Source organism: Jaculus jaculus, chromosome 16 (genome assembly GCF_020740685.1).
Source record: "Jaculus jaculus isolate mJacJac1 chromosome 16, mJacJac1.mat.Y.cur, whole genome shotgun sequence".
In the NCBI taxonomy this organism is placed as follows: Eukaryota; Metazoa; Chordata; class Mammalia; order Rodentia; family Dipodidae; genus Jaculus; species Jaculus jaculus.
In genome coordinates, this window is record NC_059117.1 from 20,987,816 (window position 1) to 21,006,176 (window position 18,361).

At 42.6% G+C, this 18,361-nt stretch overlaps 1 protein-coding gene across 1 annotated transcript in view; it reads left to right on the plus strand.

Annotated features, from left to right (window-relative positions):
• Prkar2b (protein kinase cAMP-dependent type II regulatory subunit beta) overlaps positions 1-18,361 on the plus strand; it is a 111,585-nt gene that overhangs the window by 23,543 nt on the left and 69,681 nt on the right. The window contains exon 2 of the mRNA XM_004652879.2: positions 2,692-2,727. Within this exon, the coding sequence (XP_004652936.1) occupies positions 2,692-2,727 (36 nt within the window). The remainder of the gene's footprint in view (positions 1-2,691; positions 2,728-18,361) is intronic.

Genomic DNA, 18,361 nt, shown 5'->3' on the forward strand with positions numbered 1-18,361 from the left:
CAGCATCCGGCGGGGGTGGGGGGAGAGGGAAGTCAAGGGAATATAAGGGAGGTAATTTATAGTAAGTAAAACGTATTGCAGTAGGTCTGTGCTTTAGCATGTAAGCAAGAAAGCATGATGCTGTTGGAGCCCCCCACCCGTGTGCAGACGCCGATGAATATGTATGTATGAACCAGCCTTCCACATTCCACATTCCACAAATGGCATGGCAGCAGTGACATGGTTTCCGAAATAAACAGATATGACTAACATTCCAACTAAAGCAAAATACAAGAAAGAAAGAGAATTTAATTTCTTCGGCTTGTGATGGTGTACTGGGGAAATTCTGCTGCATATCAAAATTGCTTGAAATAACTATGTGTAACACAGAAAACAGGGTTAGGAACGAGGCTCACGTGGTCACAGATGGACTCCCACCACCGCAAAGGCCCCGTGAGATATTTATTTATTTATTTTTTCCCTGTGGGATATTTAAGGTCATGCAGGATGCAAGTTCCAGGAGGCCGGATACTTCTTTCTCGTGTGGGGCGGTGGCCTTTGAGGACGCGCCCCCACATCCGTGTGACTTGTACAATAGCCTCCACAAATTTAGAAAACAGGTTGTAGGATTCTGGGGTGCGACTCGGGTGGGACATGGTGCCTGCTTGGTCTGCAACCACCTCCACCTCCAACCCTCAACTCTACCTCCCTCCCTCCCCCAAAGCAAAAGAAAGCACATTTTACAGGACAGAGCTATTTGGGGGAATTCTCCTGCCCCAAACACTTCTGGGGAGGGTGAATGCAGAAACCCCAAGAGCTGGCAGAACAAAGACCTCCCCACATGTGAAACCATAGCCCACAGCTGGGCTGGCAGGGCAGGGCAGGGCAGGAGCTGAGCGGGTCTTCTCTGTTTTTGCCCCAAGGCTGTTGTAGCCTTTCTCCTTCATCGTCCCGTATCTGCTGAACTCTCTCGCCCTTCTGCATTCCTGTGGTTGAGGTTCTCTGTGCTTGGTCTCAAGTCACTGTCCTTGCAGCTTTTGAGGGAGGCCCTTTCTAGACTCCATTCTAAAGGAGTTAGACCAAGGGATTTAAAAATACCCAAGTAAACGGCTGAACCTGTTTGTGTGGCAAAATACAGTTTACCTAGTGAAAGTTCTTTGCATAACTAACTTGTAGCTGGACCAGTACACAGCTGAATTATTTCAGTATATAAGAAATTTTACATCTTTCTCGGTTTGGAGGGTGTTCTTTTGTTACAAACCACTGTTTACTTTTATTTTTATTTATTTATTTGGAGCGACAGAGAGAGAAATAAACAGAGAATGGGTGCGCCAGGGCCTCCAGCCTCTGCAACCAGGGTCCTCAGGCTTCACAGGCAAATACTTAACCGCTCAGCCATCTCTCCAGCCCACAAACCACTGTTTTAGTAATTGGATTTGTGAATTATTTTTACAAAGTTAATCTTTAGTGATAGTGGAGATCGATATGGAAAACAGTGTTCACTCCTTACTATGCAATCTCAGGAATCAGTATTTTCATTTTCTGTTCTTTCTGAGGATAGTATTTTTAGATTCAAATTCTCCAGCTTTGCCGCAGGGTGTCCATGTGATGTGAAGCAAATTAACTAAGTTCCCTAAGCTTCACTCTAAAATGTCCTCGTCCCTCTAAAATGTCCCGGTCGGTACCACAGAGGGGCTGATAGTTCATGGCGTCACGGTGAGGTCTGGGGCGAGGCACCTGGCTTCCTGTCACTTTTCTGCCCTGATTGTTTCTGTGCATACACACCCTTCACGCAACACGCCCACAGTGCTGCCGAGGGGTTCTTCTCTTTTCACTTGAACTACATTTCACTTGACCTAAGCGCCAACAGCATTCATAGTAACCAGCTTAGAAGTGGAGATCCGGGGCATTCTGCCACCGGAATAGACATGACAACATTTCTTACATGACCTGAACCATAAATTTACCTACTTCTCAAGGAAGGAATTTAAAAAAAAAAAAAAAGCCAAAGCACTTCTATTTCTTGAGAACACTGTGTCAGCAGGCACTCAAGAAGACACCCAGAGCCAAGTGTGGGCAGGGTGGCAGGCTTGCCAGCCAAGTGATGCACGTGCCAGCCTGCAGTTGCAGCTTCTCGTGCGCACATCTGCATGTCATGGACTTTGGGGCTGCACAGTATTCGGTCTGAGACTTTGAAGGGTATTGTACCCTTCACCTAACCATGAGTTCATGACACATGAGCACTTTTTACTTACTGACCTTTTCAGTTTAGAAACGATTCTACTAGACAGGCCTATTAATGTATTATGCCCTTCCTTCTCCAGTAGCACTTCCTTAGGATTTAACTCGGAAAAGTGACTAAAGAACATAAACCATTCATGACACTTGATGTGATTATCAAATTGTTTTCTGGAGGTATTAATATAGATTTATGCTGTCCAAGTTAAGTGGCTTCATCATTCTGTCATCACCCATTTTTAAAGTGTTTGGGGGAAATTAATATTGATTTTAATTTGCTTCCTTTATTGATGAATTTAAACATTTAATTTTATATATTTGCATTTTTCTTTTATTATTTGCTCATTCCAATTTTGTATTTTTGTATTTCAGTTATGGGATTGCTTAGTAATTTGAGACTTTTGGGGGTTTGGGAAAAATTAGATTCATCAAATCTAATCATTTTATTCTGTTCTTTTTTTTTTTTTCTTTTAGCTCCAGTAATAAACCGATTCACGAGGCGCGCCTCTGGTAAGTGTGTCTATCTTACAGATTTCACTTACTAATGGTGACCTTTTCAGAATGGTAGTTGGGCAAGAAGGTACAAAGAAAATAATTACTATAGAGGAATAACATATTTGCTCATCTTTTTTCCCCAGACAAAAGAGGCATTTGATACAATCATACATTAGGAGTTCATTGGAAATGCCCTCTCTGTGGCTAAGTATAAGCCACCCTTTAGCGTAGGCTACTGTAGCCTTTTTGCTGGAGGCCTTCTCCGCGGTGCGTCCCTTGCTTCTGAGAAAATGATGGCCTGCATGAGTTTCTCACTTACCAGCCACCAGCAAGAAGCAATAATTTAGCAGAGGGGTGAAGGAGACCTAGAAACAGTGATTAGAATTTTTGATTAGGGGCAGGAAAGACCTTCAAATGCAGATTTAAGAATTTGTCATCATGGAGGCACTTCAATAGAACAAATCACTTTACATTTGCCAATGCTGTTGCTATCTTAAATATGCCCTGGTAACTTGATGTGTCCTCAGGGAGAGCCCCATAACATGTCCTGAAGAGTCATTGTCGACCACTGGAACTGAGGGGGAAGAAGGGGATACAATGAGGGTGTTTCTGTCCAAAATGGTTTATGTAGCTGAGATGTGGAAATGGGAGCTCTTGGATGGGAAATTCACCCGGGCCAGGTATCTTCTTGAAAACACTGGACAAATGAAGCCAGTACATTTGCTTTGAGAAAGCTAGAATTGCTTTGTTGACAAATGCAAGATAAACATTTCAAATAGATCTTCTTTGAAGTTGAGATATTTGAAATGGGTCATTTATTTAATAAAATTACCTAATTTCCACCCATGTTATAATAAACACCAGAAAACCTTTAAGGTTGAGTTTTATTTTTAATTTGCTAGCAGTTATGGCATAATTACTCCTGTTATATACTGACCAGGTATGTAGTGACATGGATTAAGATACTAAAGATGAAGTTTTATGGAAGAGATTCATAGCGACTTCTTTTAAAGTAATGTTTATAAAAATAAATAAATAATTGCCTACTTAAAATACAGAAAGTTATATGTGATAACTAAGACTATTTAAGATCTTTTTTGATGGTGTTTTAGAAATACCTTCTTGTTAGAATTTAACTAAAACTTTAATGTAAGAATTGGAATGTAGGGGAAGAAAAGTCACATTAAAATTATGCAGAAGTCTATATGCGAGTTAGTCACTTATTAGACTAATAAGTTCAAAGTAAGTGCTATATTAAATATGTAATACATTAATTAAAATGTAATATGTGTGATATTAGATAGTTGATCATTGCTGGTTAAAGAAAAATGGATATGAATTTAAAATATATTTCATTCTAATTATTAAACTTTGAGATCAGAACTTTTGGTATTTATGATTATTTTGGTATTTATGATTCTATTAAAAATAAAATTTTCAAACCAGAGTAAAACATTTCTCCTCTTATACCTTTTTCTTTTGTGTATGGTTCATGAAAATGAGAGATGTGCAAGAAAATACTTGGCAAACATTATTTAGGTTTATTTTTACATTTCTTTTTTAAATTATTTATTTATTTATTTGAGAGCAACAAAGGAAGAGGCAGGTAGAAATAGAGAGAATGGGCGCACCAGGGCCTCCAGCCCCTGCAAACAATCTCCAGACATGTGTGCCCTCTTGTGCATCTAGCTGACGTGGATCCTGGGGAATTAAGCCTCGAACTGAAGCCCTTAGGCTTCATAGGCAAGCGCTTAACCACTAAGCCATCTCTCCAGCCCTTACATTTCTTATGTATATGTATGTGTGCATGTTCTTGTGTGTACAGGAGTAAGCGTGTGTGCAGGTGTGCATGGAGGCCAGAGGACAATTCTGGGTGTCATACAGGAATGCTCAAGCTTCTCACCGGCCTGAAATTCCCTAATTAGAGTAGACTGGCTGGCCAGTGAACCCTAGAGATTCTCCTGTCTCCTCAGCACTGGGATTACAGGTACACGCGACCACACCCCACATTTCTAAGTAGATACTGGGATCAAATTCAGCTAACTCCCCAGCTCCACATTTTCTTGTGTGTGTGTGTGTGTGTGTGTGTGTGTGTGTGTGTGTGTAGATGTGTGGGCGTGTACGTGTGCATGCAGGCATATGTGTGTGCGCGTGCATGTGGAGGCCAGAGGTCGCCAGTTGGGTGTCTTCCTCAGTCATTTGCCATCTTACTCTTTGAGGTAGGCCGTCTCTCACTGAACCTGGAGCTTAGCACTTCAGCTACGCTAGCTGGCCAGTGAGCCCAGGGGTTCCAGTCTCCCCCTCGCCAGCACTGGGATTCCACGTGCTCACCGCCACCCCCGACACGGAAGTGGGAGCTGGCCTCCAGACTCTGATCCTGCGCTCGTGTGGCAAGTGCTCTACCTCTGAGCCTCTCCCTTAAGCGCTCTACCCCCTCCGCTTTACTCTTTTCTAAAAAATTATTTATCTATTTTCAAGGAGAGAGGGAGGGAGAGAGAATGTGAGAATGGGCACACCAGGGCTTCCAGCCACCGCAAACAGACTCCAGATGCGTGTGCCACTTTAGTGCATCCGGTTTTCATGAGTACTGGGCAATCAAACCTGGGTCCTGGTTTTGCAGGCAAGCACCTTAACCACTAAGCCATCTCTCCAGCCCACTGCCTTACATTTTTTTAAACTATTTTTATTGACAACTTCCATAATTATAGACAATAACCATAATGATTTCCTCCCCTCCCCCACTTTCCCCTTCACAAATCCTCTCTCTATCATATCCCCTCCCTCTCTCAATTAGTTTCTTATTTTGCCATCATCTTTTCCTGTTATTATGAGGGTCTTATGAATGCTTTACATATTTTTTTTTTTTTTTTGGTTTTTCGAGGTAGGGTCTTACTCCAGCCCAGGCTGATGCTTTACATTTTTAACAGCAATGTTTATCCTAACCTCCCATGCCTTCATGTGTTTTTAATACCTGCTTGCAAGCCTCCTGTTAGTTCCAATAAGAGACAGGGGACAGTTCATTTAATATTTCCAGACAGAAAAATCTGAAGTCCATAGTTGTTTTTTTTTTTTTTTTGTCAGGGTTTTCTAGGCTAGTTTTCTATTTCATACAGAGGTAAAAGCTATATGGTAGAGCAATTACTGTGAATGAGTGAGGAATGCTGTCAGAAGTATAGGTTAACCATAGGGTTAGGTTTGGTAAGTTTTACAAAATGGGAAGAATAACTATCAGGTGTCTTCTGAAATAAAGCAATAATACATCCTTGGTGTCTGCCTGATAGTTCTTCAGAAGCTTACTTTAAAGACAGCTTTTGGGGGCTGGAGAGAGAGCTTAGTGGTTAAGGCGCTTGCCTGCAAAGCCTTTAAAGGACTTAGGTTTGATTCCCCAGGCCCCATGTAGGATCTCACTCTAGCCCAGGCTGATCTGGAATTCACTATGTACTCTCAGGGTGGCCTCAAACTCTCAGTGATCCTCCTACCTCTGCCTCCCAAGTGCTGGGATTAAAGGCGTGCGCCACCCACCACGCCTAGCTCCACTTTTGATCTTTAAGACAAGGTTTCTGTAAGTAGTCCAGATTGGCTTTGAACTCATGATCCTGCCTCAGCCTCCTGGAGTGCTGGGATTACAGTTGTGGGCTACCATGCTCAGCTACTTTTCTTTTCTTGTTGCATATGAGTGTGGTAGAGTATGCATGTTGTGATGCGTGTGTAGTATTATATGTCCATGTATGTGCAGAATTCACATGCCTTATGTGCATGCATGTGGAGGTCAGAGGAGAACATGGGTTTCCTCCTCTCCTTGTTCATCCGCCTATTTCCTTGAGAACAGAGTCTTTCACTCAACCCATAGCTGCAGTTTTTAGACCCTCTTTTTTTTGGTCAGCAAGCCCAAAGTGATTGTCCAGTCTCTCTCCTCCCCCACAGGACTGGGGTTATAGACTATGTGGCCATGCATCTAGATGTTTACATGGGTGCCGGGTGTCTGTGGTGGCCTCAGGCCTTCATGCTTGCTCTGTAAACACTCCTAACCAGTGAGCCATCTGCCCACTTCCTACACTCTGCTAAACCTTTCAGGGAATGTAAATACTTCTAAGAGTGAAGACATTCTTCTGCTGAACATACCGCTCAGCTCATGGAATTTAACTCTGATACACTGCTGTTGCCTGGTGTGTGGTCTATAGTCAGATTGTTTCAGTTGTCCCAAGTCCCCCACCTTTACTGAAGCTTATTTGGATTGGTATTGTGGGATTGTTGTAACTCAGTATCTCTTCTCTTTCATAAACTGACTTCCTGAAATTCTTGAAATTGGCTTTTTTGGAGTTCTGAAGGTCATCACTGAAATTCCCCTGCTATCTGCTTTTTGCACTCTAAGCTGGCAGGGCCACAGCCAGTGTCTGGTCAGTGTGCCCCGCTGATAGCCAGGAAGTCTCTGCACTGACGTTGGGCATGGTTCTCAAGGACTAGTTTTCTCAAGGACTAGCATTGTTGATTTAATAAGTAATTGTTTCTTATTATCAAAGTGACCATTGGAAGTCCATATTATGAATTTACTAGTTTGCTTTTCTCATAGACATAATTAACTCTTCAGTGTTTTGCCACAAGTATTGAATTGTTTAGTGACTTTTTTTAAGAGCTAGGATGTTATTATTTTCTTTAAAACTAGAATTCAGAAAAATTCAGGGGTGAAATTAAAGTCATTAAATATCATGTCCAGTATGTAAAATGACATTAAGAATTACTGTGAGGGGCCTGGAAAGATAGCTTAGAAGTTAAAAGATGCTTGTTTGCAAAGCTCATTTGATTTAAAGTTACACATATGCAGTTATATACATATATACAAACATATACAGACAAATGATGAAATAATAATAATAATAATGATAATAATAATAAAGAAAACACTAAGGTAAGGCTGGGGAGGTGCCTTAGCCATCAGCTTCTATTTCTCAGTATCCACGTAAGGCCAGATGCATGAAGTGGCACATGCATCTGGAATTCGTTTGCAGTGGCAAGAGGCTCTGGCATGCCCGTTCCCTTTCTTTCTCATTTTCTCTCTCCTTTCAAAACATAAATAATTTAAAGAAAAGAAACAAAAAAGCAGTATAAAAATCACGGCGACTGAGATGGCTCAGTTGTGTCAGGCACTTGCCGCACAAGAAAGGAGGACTTGAGTTAGCTCCTCAGCACCCATGTAAACATCGAGGCACTACATGCCTGTAGTCCTGCTGAGAGGGTGGTGGTGGAGGCAGGAGGATCACTGGGACTCAGTGGTCACAGGCAATCAAACCAAAATATGCCTGCGTCCGGGTCAGTGAGAGGCTCTGTTTCAAGAAAATAAGGTGCAAGAGCAATGTGGTTGTTCTCCTCTGGCCTTTGCACACGTGTCTCGCACAAGGCACACACATCTGCACACACTCCCATGCTACATGCACACACAAGGAAAAGAGGGGGAAAAAAAAATCACAGCCAAGTCAACCCAACAGAAAAATGAATAGTCTCCAAGCAAGTGGTGAAATAGTTGAAGTTCAGATCTTGCTTTGAATCTGACTCAGTGAACAAATCCTTTCGTTTGTTTTGTTTTTGAAATATTTTGTAGCCTCAGTGTTTGTTGTTTCTGCTTTAAAGTTTGATGGTAAGTGCTTTTAACCCCCCTGACTATTATTTTCACTCCAGAGTCATTCTTATATTGTCGGACTAATTTGCTGACATGATTGTAGCTGTATTTGTATCTGGTTTTATGAAGTTAATTTTATTTTTTTAAAGTGTTGGGAGCTTGGCAAACACCAGAGTTTGACAATGCATCTTGGGGAAATACTATTTTCACTGATTAATTTGCTATGGCACTCAGCACACATTTACTAAGAACGTCTTGTGTGCCAGGTACAGTGCTGGGGATGCAAGGTACAGCTTGTAAGGAGTACACAGCCCACTGGGGAAGCTGGCCATGACTCATACCATGGCAAATACCATACTATCCACAGGATGGAAAGAAAGAAAACAGTTCTTTCAGGACTTGGCTCCCAGGAAGAGTGAGTGCCATGTGAATCAGTCTTGAAGCTTAGAATAATGTATATTTTACTAGGAAAATAAGGAGAAGGGAATATTTGTGTTTTTTTTTAAAAAATAGTTGGCTGTTTAAAACTTATAGTAAAGGGGCTGGGAAGATCCCTTAGTAGATTGGTTAAGGAGTTTTTTTTGCAAAGCCAGTCGGACTGGGTTCGAACCCCCAGCACCTTGTTTTTATTAAGCATTATTGTAAAGGTCCATCTTCAGAGAATGCTGCTATCTTGCCTGTCCCTTCAAACACCCCTGCGGCAGGCTTGTCATTTGGCTTTATAAATAAAGCTTTTTATGAGAACTTCTGTATCTCATGTAGGTCATACCAAGGTCATGCTAAATAAGCCATAGCAGTCCACAATAAGATCAGCGCAGAATATAAAGAAACTACCACCACAACAGTTTGGTGTTTCTGTGGAACTTTTATGTTTTACAGACGTGCTGGACTGGAAAACAAAAGCAAAGCATTGGTCCTCTGCGGAGAGTCTGTGAAGTAGTAAGCTAAACCCCATTTCTCAGCCAACAGCTTTGCCAAGCCCCCATGCCCACTGTAGCTCCTTGGGTCTGTTTTCTAAACCTGCCCGAAGCCTGCTGCGAAGATCCGGTATTTAGAAACTGAGCGTCTGGCTTCGCTGGTGTCCTGTGTTTGTCAGGACCCACTGCAGCGCAAGTGAACAGCACGTTCAAGGCTGGCTGGTCGCAGCCGAGCTCCAGGGCCGTGATGCGTGTGCCGCCACTTCTGCCTGGCAGGCTTGCCTCTTCGTGCAGTACTTGGGCCCGGCCTCGCTGCACTCACCACCCCTGCTCCCCAGCCCCGGCCCTTTTGTCTGGATGCTGCCAGCGTTTGCCATGCATGCTTGCGCGGCCGTCGCTCTTCCACATCACGGATGCTGTGGTTGTTTGCGCACGTGTCTCTTTCCATCCATGACCCCGTGAGGTTCATCATTAACAAGCTGAGAAAAAAAAAAGCATATTTCTGGATGAGGTCACAATAAAAAATAGCCCAGGCGTGCACTCCTTTAATCCCAGCACTCAGGAAGCAGAGGTGGGAGGATCGCAGTGAGTTCAAGGCCACCCTGAGACTACAGAGTGAATGGCACGTCAACCTGGGCCAGAGTGACTCTACCTTGAAAAAAATAAAAATAAAAACAGAGAGGACTGCGGTTATAGCTTAGTGCTTGTCTGACGTAGGTGAGACAATGGGTTCACTCTCCAACTTCACACACAAACACACACACACACACACACACACAGAGGGCGGAAGGAGGGAGGGAGAGACAATGAATGAATGAGGATGAGAGAATAGGAATGCATATCAAACAGAGAAATGAGAGAGCTGGAAGGCTGGGGCGCTTCACCAGGCGAGGTGAACACAGGGCAGGAGACTCCTGAGGGGGGCGCGGTGTGCCGGGTCGAGGACAAGCATGACTATGGATAGGGAGTAAGAATGCCAAAGTAGAGACTGAAGGAAGTTTCGCTGGAGTTCAGGAAGCCAAAAGCAATTTAGTGGTAGGCTCTCCAATAGGCTCACTTGGTCATTGTAATGGTGATGGTAAAACGGGAGTGGAAGAAGAACTGAAGCAGGTATGAATCGTAGGAATCTTGGAGGAGCACGGGTGTTTCCGTGGGGTCCCCGGCAGGAGACGGGCTGGCGGTGGGAGAGGGGCCTCGCCGTCGTTTCTGTCACCGTGTGCAGAGTGGCGGCCCAGTGCGAAGTTGCGTTCCTGCTCAGAACGGTTTGCAAAGGAACCGTTGTCGGTTCTCTGTAGGAGAGAGTTGGGAAGGAGGGAGGAGTGGACGGGAAGAGTCCCCGCGCAGCCTTTCGGCAGAGCGAGGACTTACTGGGTGCTTCGTGCTTACCGAGGGACCGTGTGCTGAGTGCAGCGGCAAATCCCGAGCCCTTAAGAAAGTTGCCTTTTAATGAGGCAGCTTAAGGAGTGGGGAGATGAATTTGGTGAAAAGATACTTGTCTGTAGTGTCTTCATGTTGGGCTTCAACAAGAGATCAAAGGGTACAGCTGGATGGTGGGGTGTAGGCTATAATTTATTCTCTCTGAATGAATGTTTGCTTAACCAAATGACACTTAAAACTAATTTTCACCTGATAACAATGCAAAAGGCACTATGGAGTAGAAGTGACAAGGTCATGTATGGCGCCATTTTTCCACTTAACAATTAAATAGTGAGGACTTACAGACAGTATGTTTAGCTGAGGACTAGGCCCAAGGAAGACAAGTGTTCAGGCTCTTAGGTCCATCGTTTCTTAGCTGTGTGACTTGGATGAATTACGTAAACCGTCTTCTGTGAGAAGAGCGAGCTCATACAGCTTTTAGCATCACGCCTGATATGTACTCAATGCTGGATACACCTTTACTAGCCCAGCTTATCGAAAGTTAATGTACTAAACTGTCAAACTAGCAATAATTTATTTTTCCTTCTATAACTTACTGCTCTCAAGTTGTATGTGTGGGTTTAGTATGTGTGGTGTGGTGCATGCACATGTATGTGTATATGCATGGGCCCTGTGTACACACATGTGGAGGCCAAAGAAGAGCATGGGGTGGGTGTCTTCCTGTATTACTCATCCACATATTTCCTTGAGAGGGAATCTCCTTTTGAACCTGGAGTTGCCTTTTTTAAGTCCTAGTGATTTTCCAATCTCCTCTGCTATCCCACAGCACTGGGTTTATACATGTGTGTGGCCAGGCCCCACTGCTTGCATGATTGCTGAGGACTCTAACTGAGAGGGAGTCAGGTCTGTCAGGTCCTCATACTGGTGTGGTAAGTCCTTACGCCTCTGAACCATCTCCCTAGCCCCTGTTCTTAATTTTTAAATATGTTATTTTTACTTATTGAAGAGAAAGAGAGAGAGAATGGGCACACAGAGCCTCTAGCTGCTGCAAACAAACTCCAGACCACTAATCCATCTCTCCAGCCCCCTCTTCTTAATTTTAATTGGGCAATGTTCATAATTTTCAGTATTTCTCACTACTAGCACTCATACCCCAAATTTTGTTTGATATCTGTGGGGGACAGCAGGAAAGAGGAAAAAAGCAGCTTCTCTCCCCCAGTTTATTTTGGATCTGTATACTGCTATTTTAAAAACAAAGTGATCTACCTGTTAAAATTTAAGTTGGGGCTGGAGAGATGGCTCAGTGATTAAAGATGCTTGCATGCCAAACAGGACAGCCTGGGTTTGATTCCCCAGTACCCACGTAAAGCCAGATACACAAAATAGCACATGTGTCTGGAGTTCATTTGCAGTGGCTGGAGGCCTTGCTGTGATTATTCTTTATCTCCCTCTTTCTCTCTGTCTCTCTCTTAAATAAATAAATATTTTAAAAGTTTTAAACTGTTCTTTTTTCATTTTTTGAGAGAGAGAGCATGTGTGTATGTGTGTACATGTGTCAGGGCCTCTCACTGCTTCGAATGAATGCCCATCTAGTTTACGTAGGGCACTGGAGAATTGAATTTGGCAGGTTGGATTTGCAGTCAAATGCCTTTAACTCCTTAGCCATTGCCTTAGACTGTTAACCTGTTATCTCAAACAGACTTGTATACATGCAGCCAGCTCCTTCCCATCAGACTGAGCCAGCTGCTCCTTTGGAGCTCATTAATAGAGAGTCTTACTGTTTGGGGTTGTGAGTCTCCACACTAAGAAATGTATTTTCTATTAGCTAACCATTTGATTAAAATTTCTCATATTAAAAAAAAACTAATGTTGTAGCTAAGAAACAAAATGCATTCGGCCCTCCTCTTTTTTATTTTTGGTTTGTTTGTTTTTCAAGGTAGGGTTTCACTCTGGTCCAGGCTGACCTGGAATTAACTACGTAGTCTCAAGGTGGCCTCGAACTCACGGTGATCCTCCTACCTCTGCCTCCAGAGTGCTGGGATTAAAGGCGTGCGCCACCACACCCGGGGGCCCTCCTCTTTTCTTTATCATTTAAGAGTCAGGTTGTTGCTCACACCTATAATCACAGTACTTGGGAGACAGAGGCAAGAGCTTTGCCACAACCATAAGTTCCAGGCCAGCTTGGTCTATGTAGTGAGTTCCCAGCCAGCCAGAGCTCATAGTGAAACCTTGTCTCAAAAAAAAAACAAAAAAAAAAACACCCCCACAAAATATCAAGTTGTGCCTTTCCCCCCTTTTAGATGTTTTTCTTTCTTAGGTTGGAAGTTACTAAAAACAGAGAGTTGAATTTGTTGTTGTCTTATATAAGACAGTATAACAAACTGTTAAAAAAAATTAAGATAGGGATATGTGGTGTATTGTTTTCAGAATGATGAAAAAGTTTTTTCATTCAAAAGGCCAGCCATCTGAAATCATTGTATTGCTAGCCTGTTTCAAGGAATCATGAGTTGTTATGTCTGACCAACCTGACCTTCTCCAGTATTGTAAAAGAGATTCCGAAGTCCTGTCTCCTCCTGAAAAGCAGAGAGATAGAGTTTGGTGTACCACATTCGTGGCGTGCCCTGGGTGGAAAGAGCAGCGCACCCTAGAGGAGCACGTGCCCAGATGCCGCGCTGGCTTGCGGGGACGCTGGTGGCAGCTGCCACAGGAACAAGAAGCCTGGTGGCTTTCTAGGTATAAACTGCTTTCAGTTATCTTCCTATTTGATATTTTCACTTTTCTCAGATTTTCTGAACCTATTAGAATATTGGGGTTTTTTTTTATGCCTAGCACCATTATGTGAAAGAATCTAGTTAGTGCTTTTTTTGTGTGTGCGTGTGGTAGATGCACACGTGCATGTTTGCATGTGGTGGGTGCACATGTGTGTGCTGGCATGTGGAGGCCGGAGGTTGACTTCGTTTGTTTTTCTTGGTCACTTTCCACGTTATTTCCTGAGGAAGGCTCTCATTTAAACACAGGGCCTACTGATCTGGCTAGTCTATCTAGCCGGCTTGCCCCAAGGGGCCCTTTATCTCTGTCCAGTTCCTTCAAACACATTTTTTTTTGGATTTCAATATGTTTTCATATTTAGAATAACAAAGGCCTTATAATCCAGAATTACATATTATTGACTTAAATGTTTATAGTAAATTAGATAGGCAATTAGGAATGAAATGAAATTGAATTTTTTCTTTGATGAAGCCATCCATTCAGAGTAAATCCTTGTTGTTCAGTTGCATAGTTAGAAGTTGTAACTCTGGGAAGAGATCATTCTAAGTTTTGAAGGGCCTGTGAGTCCCAAAATTGTCACGAATTTGTAATTTGCCTTGTCACTTTTGTCAAGGGATGAAATACTAATAAAGTAGAATAAGGTGTGTTTGAATAAGGATCAGTTATTTTGCTTAGAACCTTAGTGGGTAACTTGTGAAAGCAGGCAATCAGGATACTGTCTGAAATGAAGAAAGGTCTAAGGGGAGCCATGGACTTTTTCTTAGCTCTGCTTTCTCCTCGGTAACCCCGAGAATCAGTTACAGTTCTCTGATCATCTCCATTTATTTCTTTAAACTTTATTTATTTATTTATTTGAGAGAGAGAGGGTGAGAGAAAATGGGTGCGCCAGGGCCTCCAGCCACGGCAAACGACTCCAGATGCATGCGCCCCTTGTGCGTCTGCCATACGTGGGTCCTGGGGAATTGAACTGAGGTCCTTTGTCTTTTGCAGGCAAACGCCTTAACCGTTAAGCCATCTCTCCAGCCCGCCTCCATTGATTTTTAACTTTGCACGGACAGTTTTCAACATGTACATAATTTTTTGATCATGATCCCCTCCCGTTACTTCTTCTGTCTCCCCCTTCGCATGTCCTTCCATTGAGCCCCTTGTTCTTTCTGACCAGTCCCTCTTCTATCTTGCTGTCACTTGTTTTTGTGTTCCTTTGTCATCCGTGATAAAATGATGATGGATCCAATATTGTGCGGGTCCTGTGCAAGTGAGGGCAGCCACTGTGGGGTCACAAACGCAACAGCCACTTTGTGTCCGGAGGACACATTCCAGTGCGCCCTTCCTCTGGCTGTCACATTCATTCCGCCACCTGCTCTGCAGTGTTCTCTGAGCCTTCGCAGATGTGCTAGAGAAACCTCACTTACTGCTGAGCACTTAACTGCCGTTTCTCAGCACTTTCATGAGACTTGGTCTCCTTGGTAGCTAGTGCGAGCAGCACTAAGGTATGGGAACAAACTCATATTTAGAGGACAGTTTGATGTGGCCAAACAGCAGTAGTAGCTCCCTCCCAGCACTTGTGACCCTTATAACCATAGGCATTAGCCTAGGTTTCCGTCACCAGGCATGGATTCTGTCTTGTGGAGCGGACCTCAAATCCACCACAGGCCACTGTTCCGTTAGTGGACTCATCTGGCTTGGCTGGCCAAGTTGATCAGCTCACAGGGTCCACTGTTGGATAAGACGGTTGATGACTTTTCTGTCCCATCAGGCTGCATGGCAATTCTCAGCACCGTGACATCTAACCCACCAGGATGAGGCTTCCACCTAAGTTTTCAGCTGATTTCTCAGTGTCCTACAACCCCAAGCATGAGACGTCCTCAGCAACAGGGTCTTATCATCATGTTCTGGTGGGCAACAAAGAGTATATCCACCAGACTGTTCTCTTCTGGGGGGCTCCAGAGGCCTCCTGACCAACAACTCACCAAGAGAATTGACAATAGCCTGTATTATTATGGGGGAAAACTCTATTATCAGGAATATTCAATTTAACTTGATATAGACCATCTAACACTTTCAAAGTCTGCCCTTATTCCCAGTACTATTTCTAGAAACAAACATAGCTTACAGTTTCTTATGTACTTCTTTGACCATATTGATGAACATTCATATTTACTTAGAATAAAATTATTTCAACTTTCGTTGATTCTCTCTTTCGTGTAGCTGTGTATTGTACCTACTATTCATAGTCAGCCACCAAAGCTACCTCATCCCTCTTAATGACTGAACAGAGCTCTGTTGTGGCAGTAGTGTGAAATTTGCCTGATGGGAGTGTTTAGAATGTAGACACAATACATTGTTGCAAAATTATGCAAGTATAATTATAGGATATACATTTAGGAGTAGAATTGCTTAGTTGAACATATAAATAAGCATGTGAAATTTATCTAGTTATTTCCAAATTGCCCTCTAAAACAGTATACTAATTCATATTCTGTCATTGGGTTTAATAGAGTATAAAGCACTCTCCATTTTGCAGATCAGTTATATGTAAGTTGGCGATTCCTTTTTTAAATGTTTTTTATTTTTATTTTATTTTTTGTTGACAACTTCCGTAATTGTAAACAATATCCCATGGTAGTTCCCTCCCTCCCCCGACTTTCCCCTTTGAAACTCCAATGTCCATCCATGTCCCCTCCCCCTCTTAATCAGTCTCTCTTTTATTTTGATGTCATGATCTTTTCTTCCTCTTATGATGGTCTTGTGTAGGTAGTGTCAGGCACTGTGAGGTCATGGATGTCCAGGCCATTTTGTGTCTGGAGGAGCACGTTGTAAGGAGTCCTACCCTTCCTTTGGCTCTTACATTCTTTCCACCACCTCTTCCGCAATGGACCCTGAGCCTTGGAAGGTGTGATTGAGATATTTCAGTACTGAGCACTCCTCTGTCACTTCTCAGCACCATGGTGCCTTCTGAGTCATCCCAAGATCACTGCCATCTGAAAAGAGAAGGTTCTCTAACCAAAAGTGAGAGTAGCATTAATATATGGGTCTGAACATTAAGAGAAGTGCTTACTGGACATTTTGGTGAGCATAATATATACTTTTAGCCAGACAGCAGCAGATGTTACACTCCTAGGGCTCATGACTACCCCTGTTATAGGTTTGCAGTATCAGGGATGTATTCCCTCCCATGGAGCAGTCCTCCAGTCAAATTAGAGGGCGGTTGGTTTCCCCCATAAAAGACGTGCTACTATCACACCTGTTGGCTCATTTGGCCTGGGTGGCCAAAGATAAGGCTTACAGTGCCCGCTATTGGGTATCTTCACTGGTGGTTTCTCTCTCTCCCATTGAACTGTGTGCAGCATGTTTTTGTTCCAGCATTCTGTCAGCTGGTCGACATGGAAGAGGTTTTCAGCTCAGCTCCAGCAGGGTTTCTCAGTGACCTTGCAGCCCAAGTATGTGGAATCTTCTGCAACAGGGTCTTACCATTTATTCCTGTTTTGGGGGCATCAGGGACCTCCCTGGCCAACAACTCACTGGAAGGTATCACACCCTGGCACTGAAAATTTTCTAGTAACAATCTATTGCTTCTGTGTGTTCCATTGCCCAAAAAAGAAGGTTTCCATATGACTTATGTATATCTTAGATTAGCCTTTCCTCCACCTTTCCTTTACTAACTCTCTTCTCCTGACCTCACTTAGGCCTTTTTGCCATCATTAATCTGTTCTTCTACTTACATATATACAATATGTAAGTTGGCAGTTCCTTATTACGAGTCTGGCCTGACCTCTAGACATTATTATTCACTGTTTGTGCTTTTTGTGTGTGAGAGCTTCCTGTTCACCCCCCCCACCTCCTTACTGGTTGTAAATATTTGAACTTTGAAGTTGAAAGACTGCGGGTTCAGATTTGGTGTTGCTAATATGCAAGAAAGAATTCCTTGTTTCCCAACTTTGGTTTATTATGTGCAAAGTATAATATAGTACCACGTTCACCAAATATTAATTGATTGACAAGATAATGAGTGAACAGTACTCAGCATGCTTCCTGAAGTGCAGTGGAGTATGATGTATGTTTGTTAGTAGTATCAACGCTACTGCAGGCCTTCAGTAATCAAGACTGGAACTTGTTAAATGCCCTCATAATAGCTATACAATCATTTGGCTTTTCTTTTTTTTAACATAACAGGATAAATTGTGTTGATGCATTTTTTTTTTTTTTTTAGTATTGGACTATCCTCATATTCTTGGAATTAACTTTGATTCACCAATCATTGATTATTAATTATGCCCTTAAAATAAACTCAGCATGTAAGAAGTATTGCTTTGACACAAATGAGAATATACGTTTGAACACACAGTCAGGCTCTGCACTTTGGGCACATTTCAGTGGGCATTGTTGAATGAGCGTTCTTGTGTCAGGTGAATAATTGGTAATCGAAGGTACAGATTATATAGCTAGAAACTGTTGCTTGAAGCACCTACTGGTCACAACAAGAGGTATTTATCGACATGAGGTGTGCTAGTTAGTGTATATAATGAGCAGCCATTGTTCTTTCCACCTTTACAACAGGAGCCTTCATGAGAAGTTACATTTTGTGTGTGTCTCATAACTTCATATATATTAAAATTTATATCCTTTTCATGGCTTTTAAACTGGTGATCATACTATAGTTTTATAGTGTTGTATGTTCTAGTTTGCACCTTTTAAGGACACATGCACTTCTGAAATAATATATTGTTTTGATAACCCAAGTCCCATTGCTTAAGATTAACAACTGAAATAAACCTAAAAAGCTTGTGCAAATAATTTCTTGGGATTTTCCTTCATAAACAAATTTTCATTCATCAGATACTACCTTCGTATTTCCTCTTTTTTTATCTTACAGAAGTTCTTGAGGTACTATAAATATGGTATAGTGTGGGGTAATGACATTTTATGTTGAAAAATAACAACTTGGGTTCCATGCTACAAATCCATTTGCATA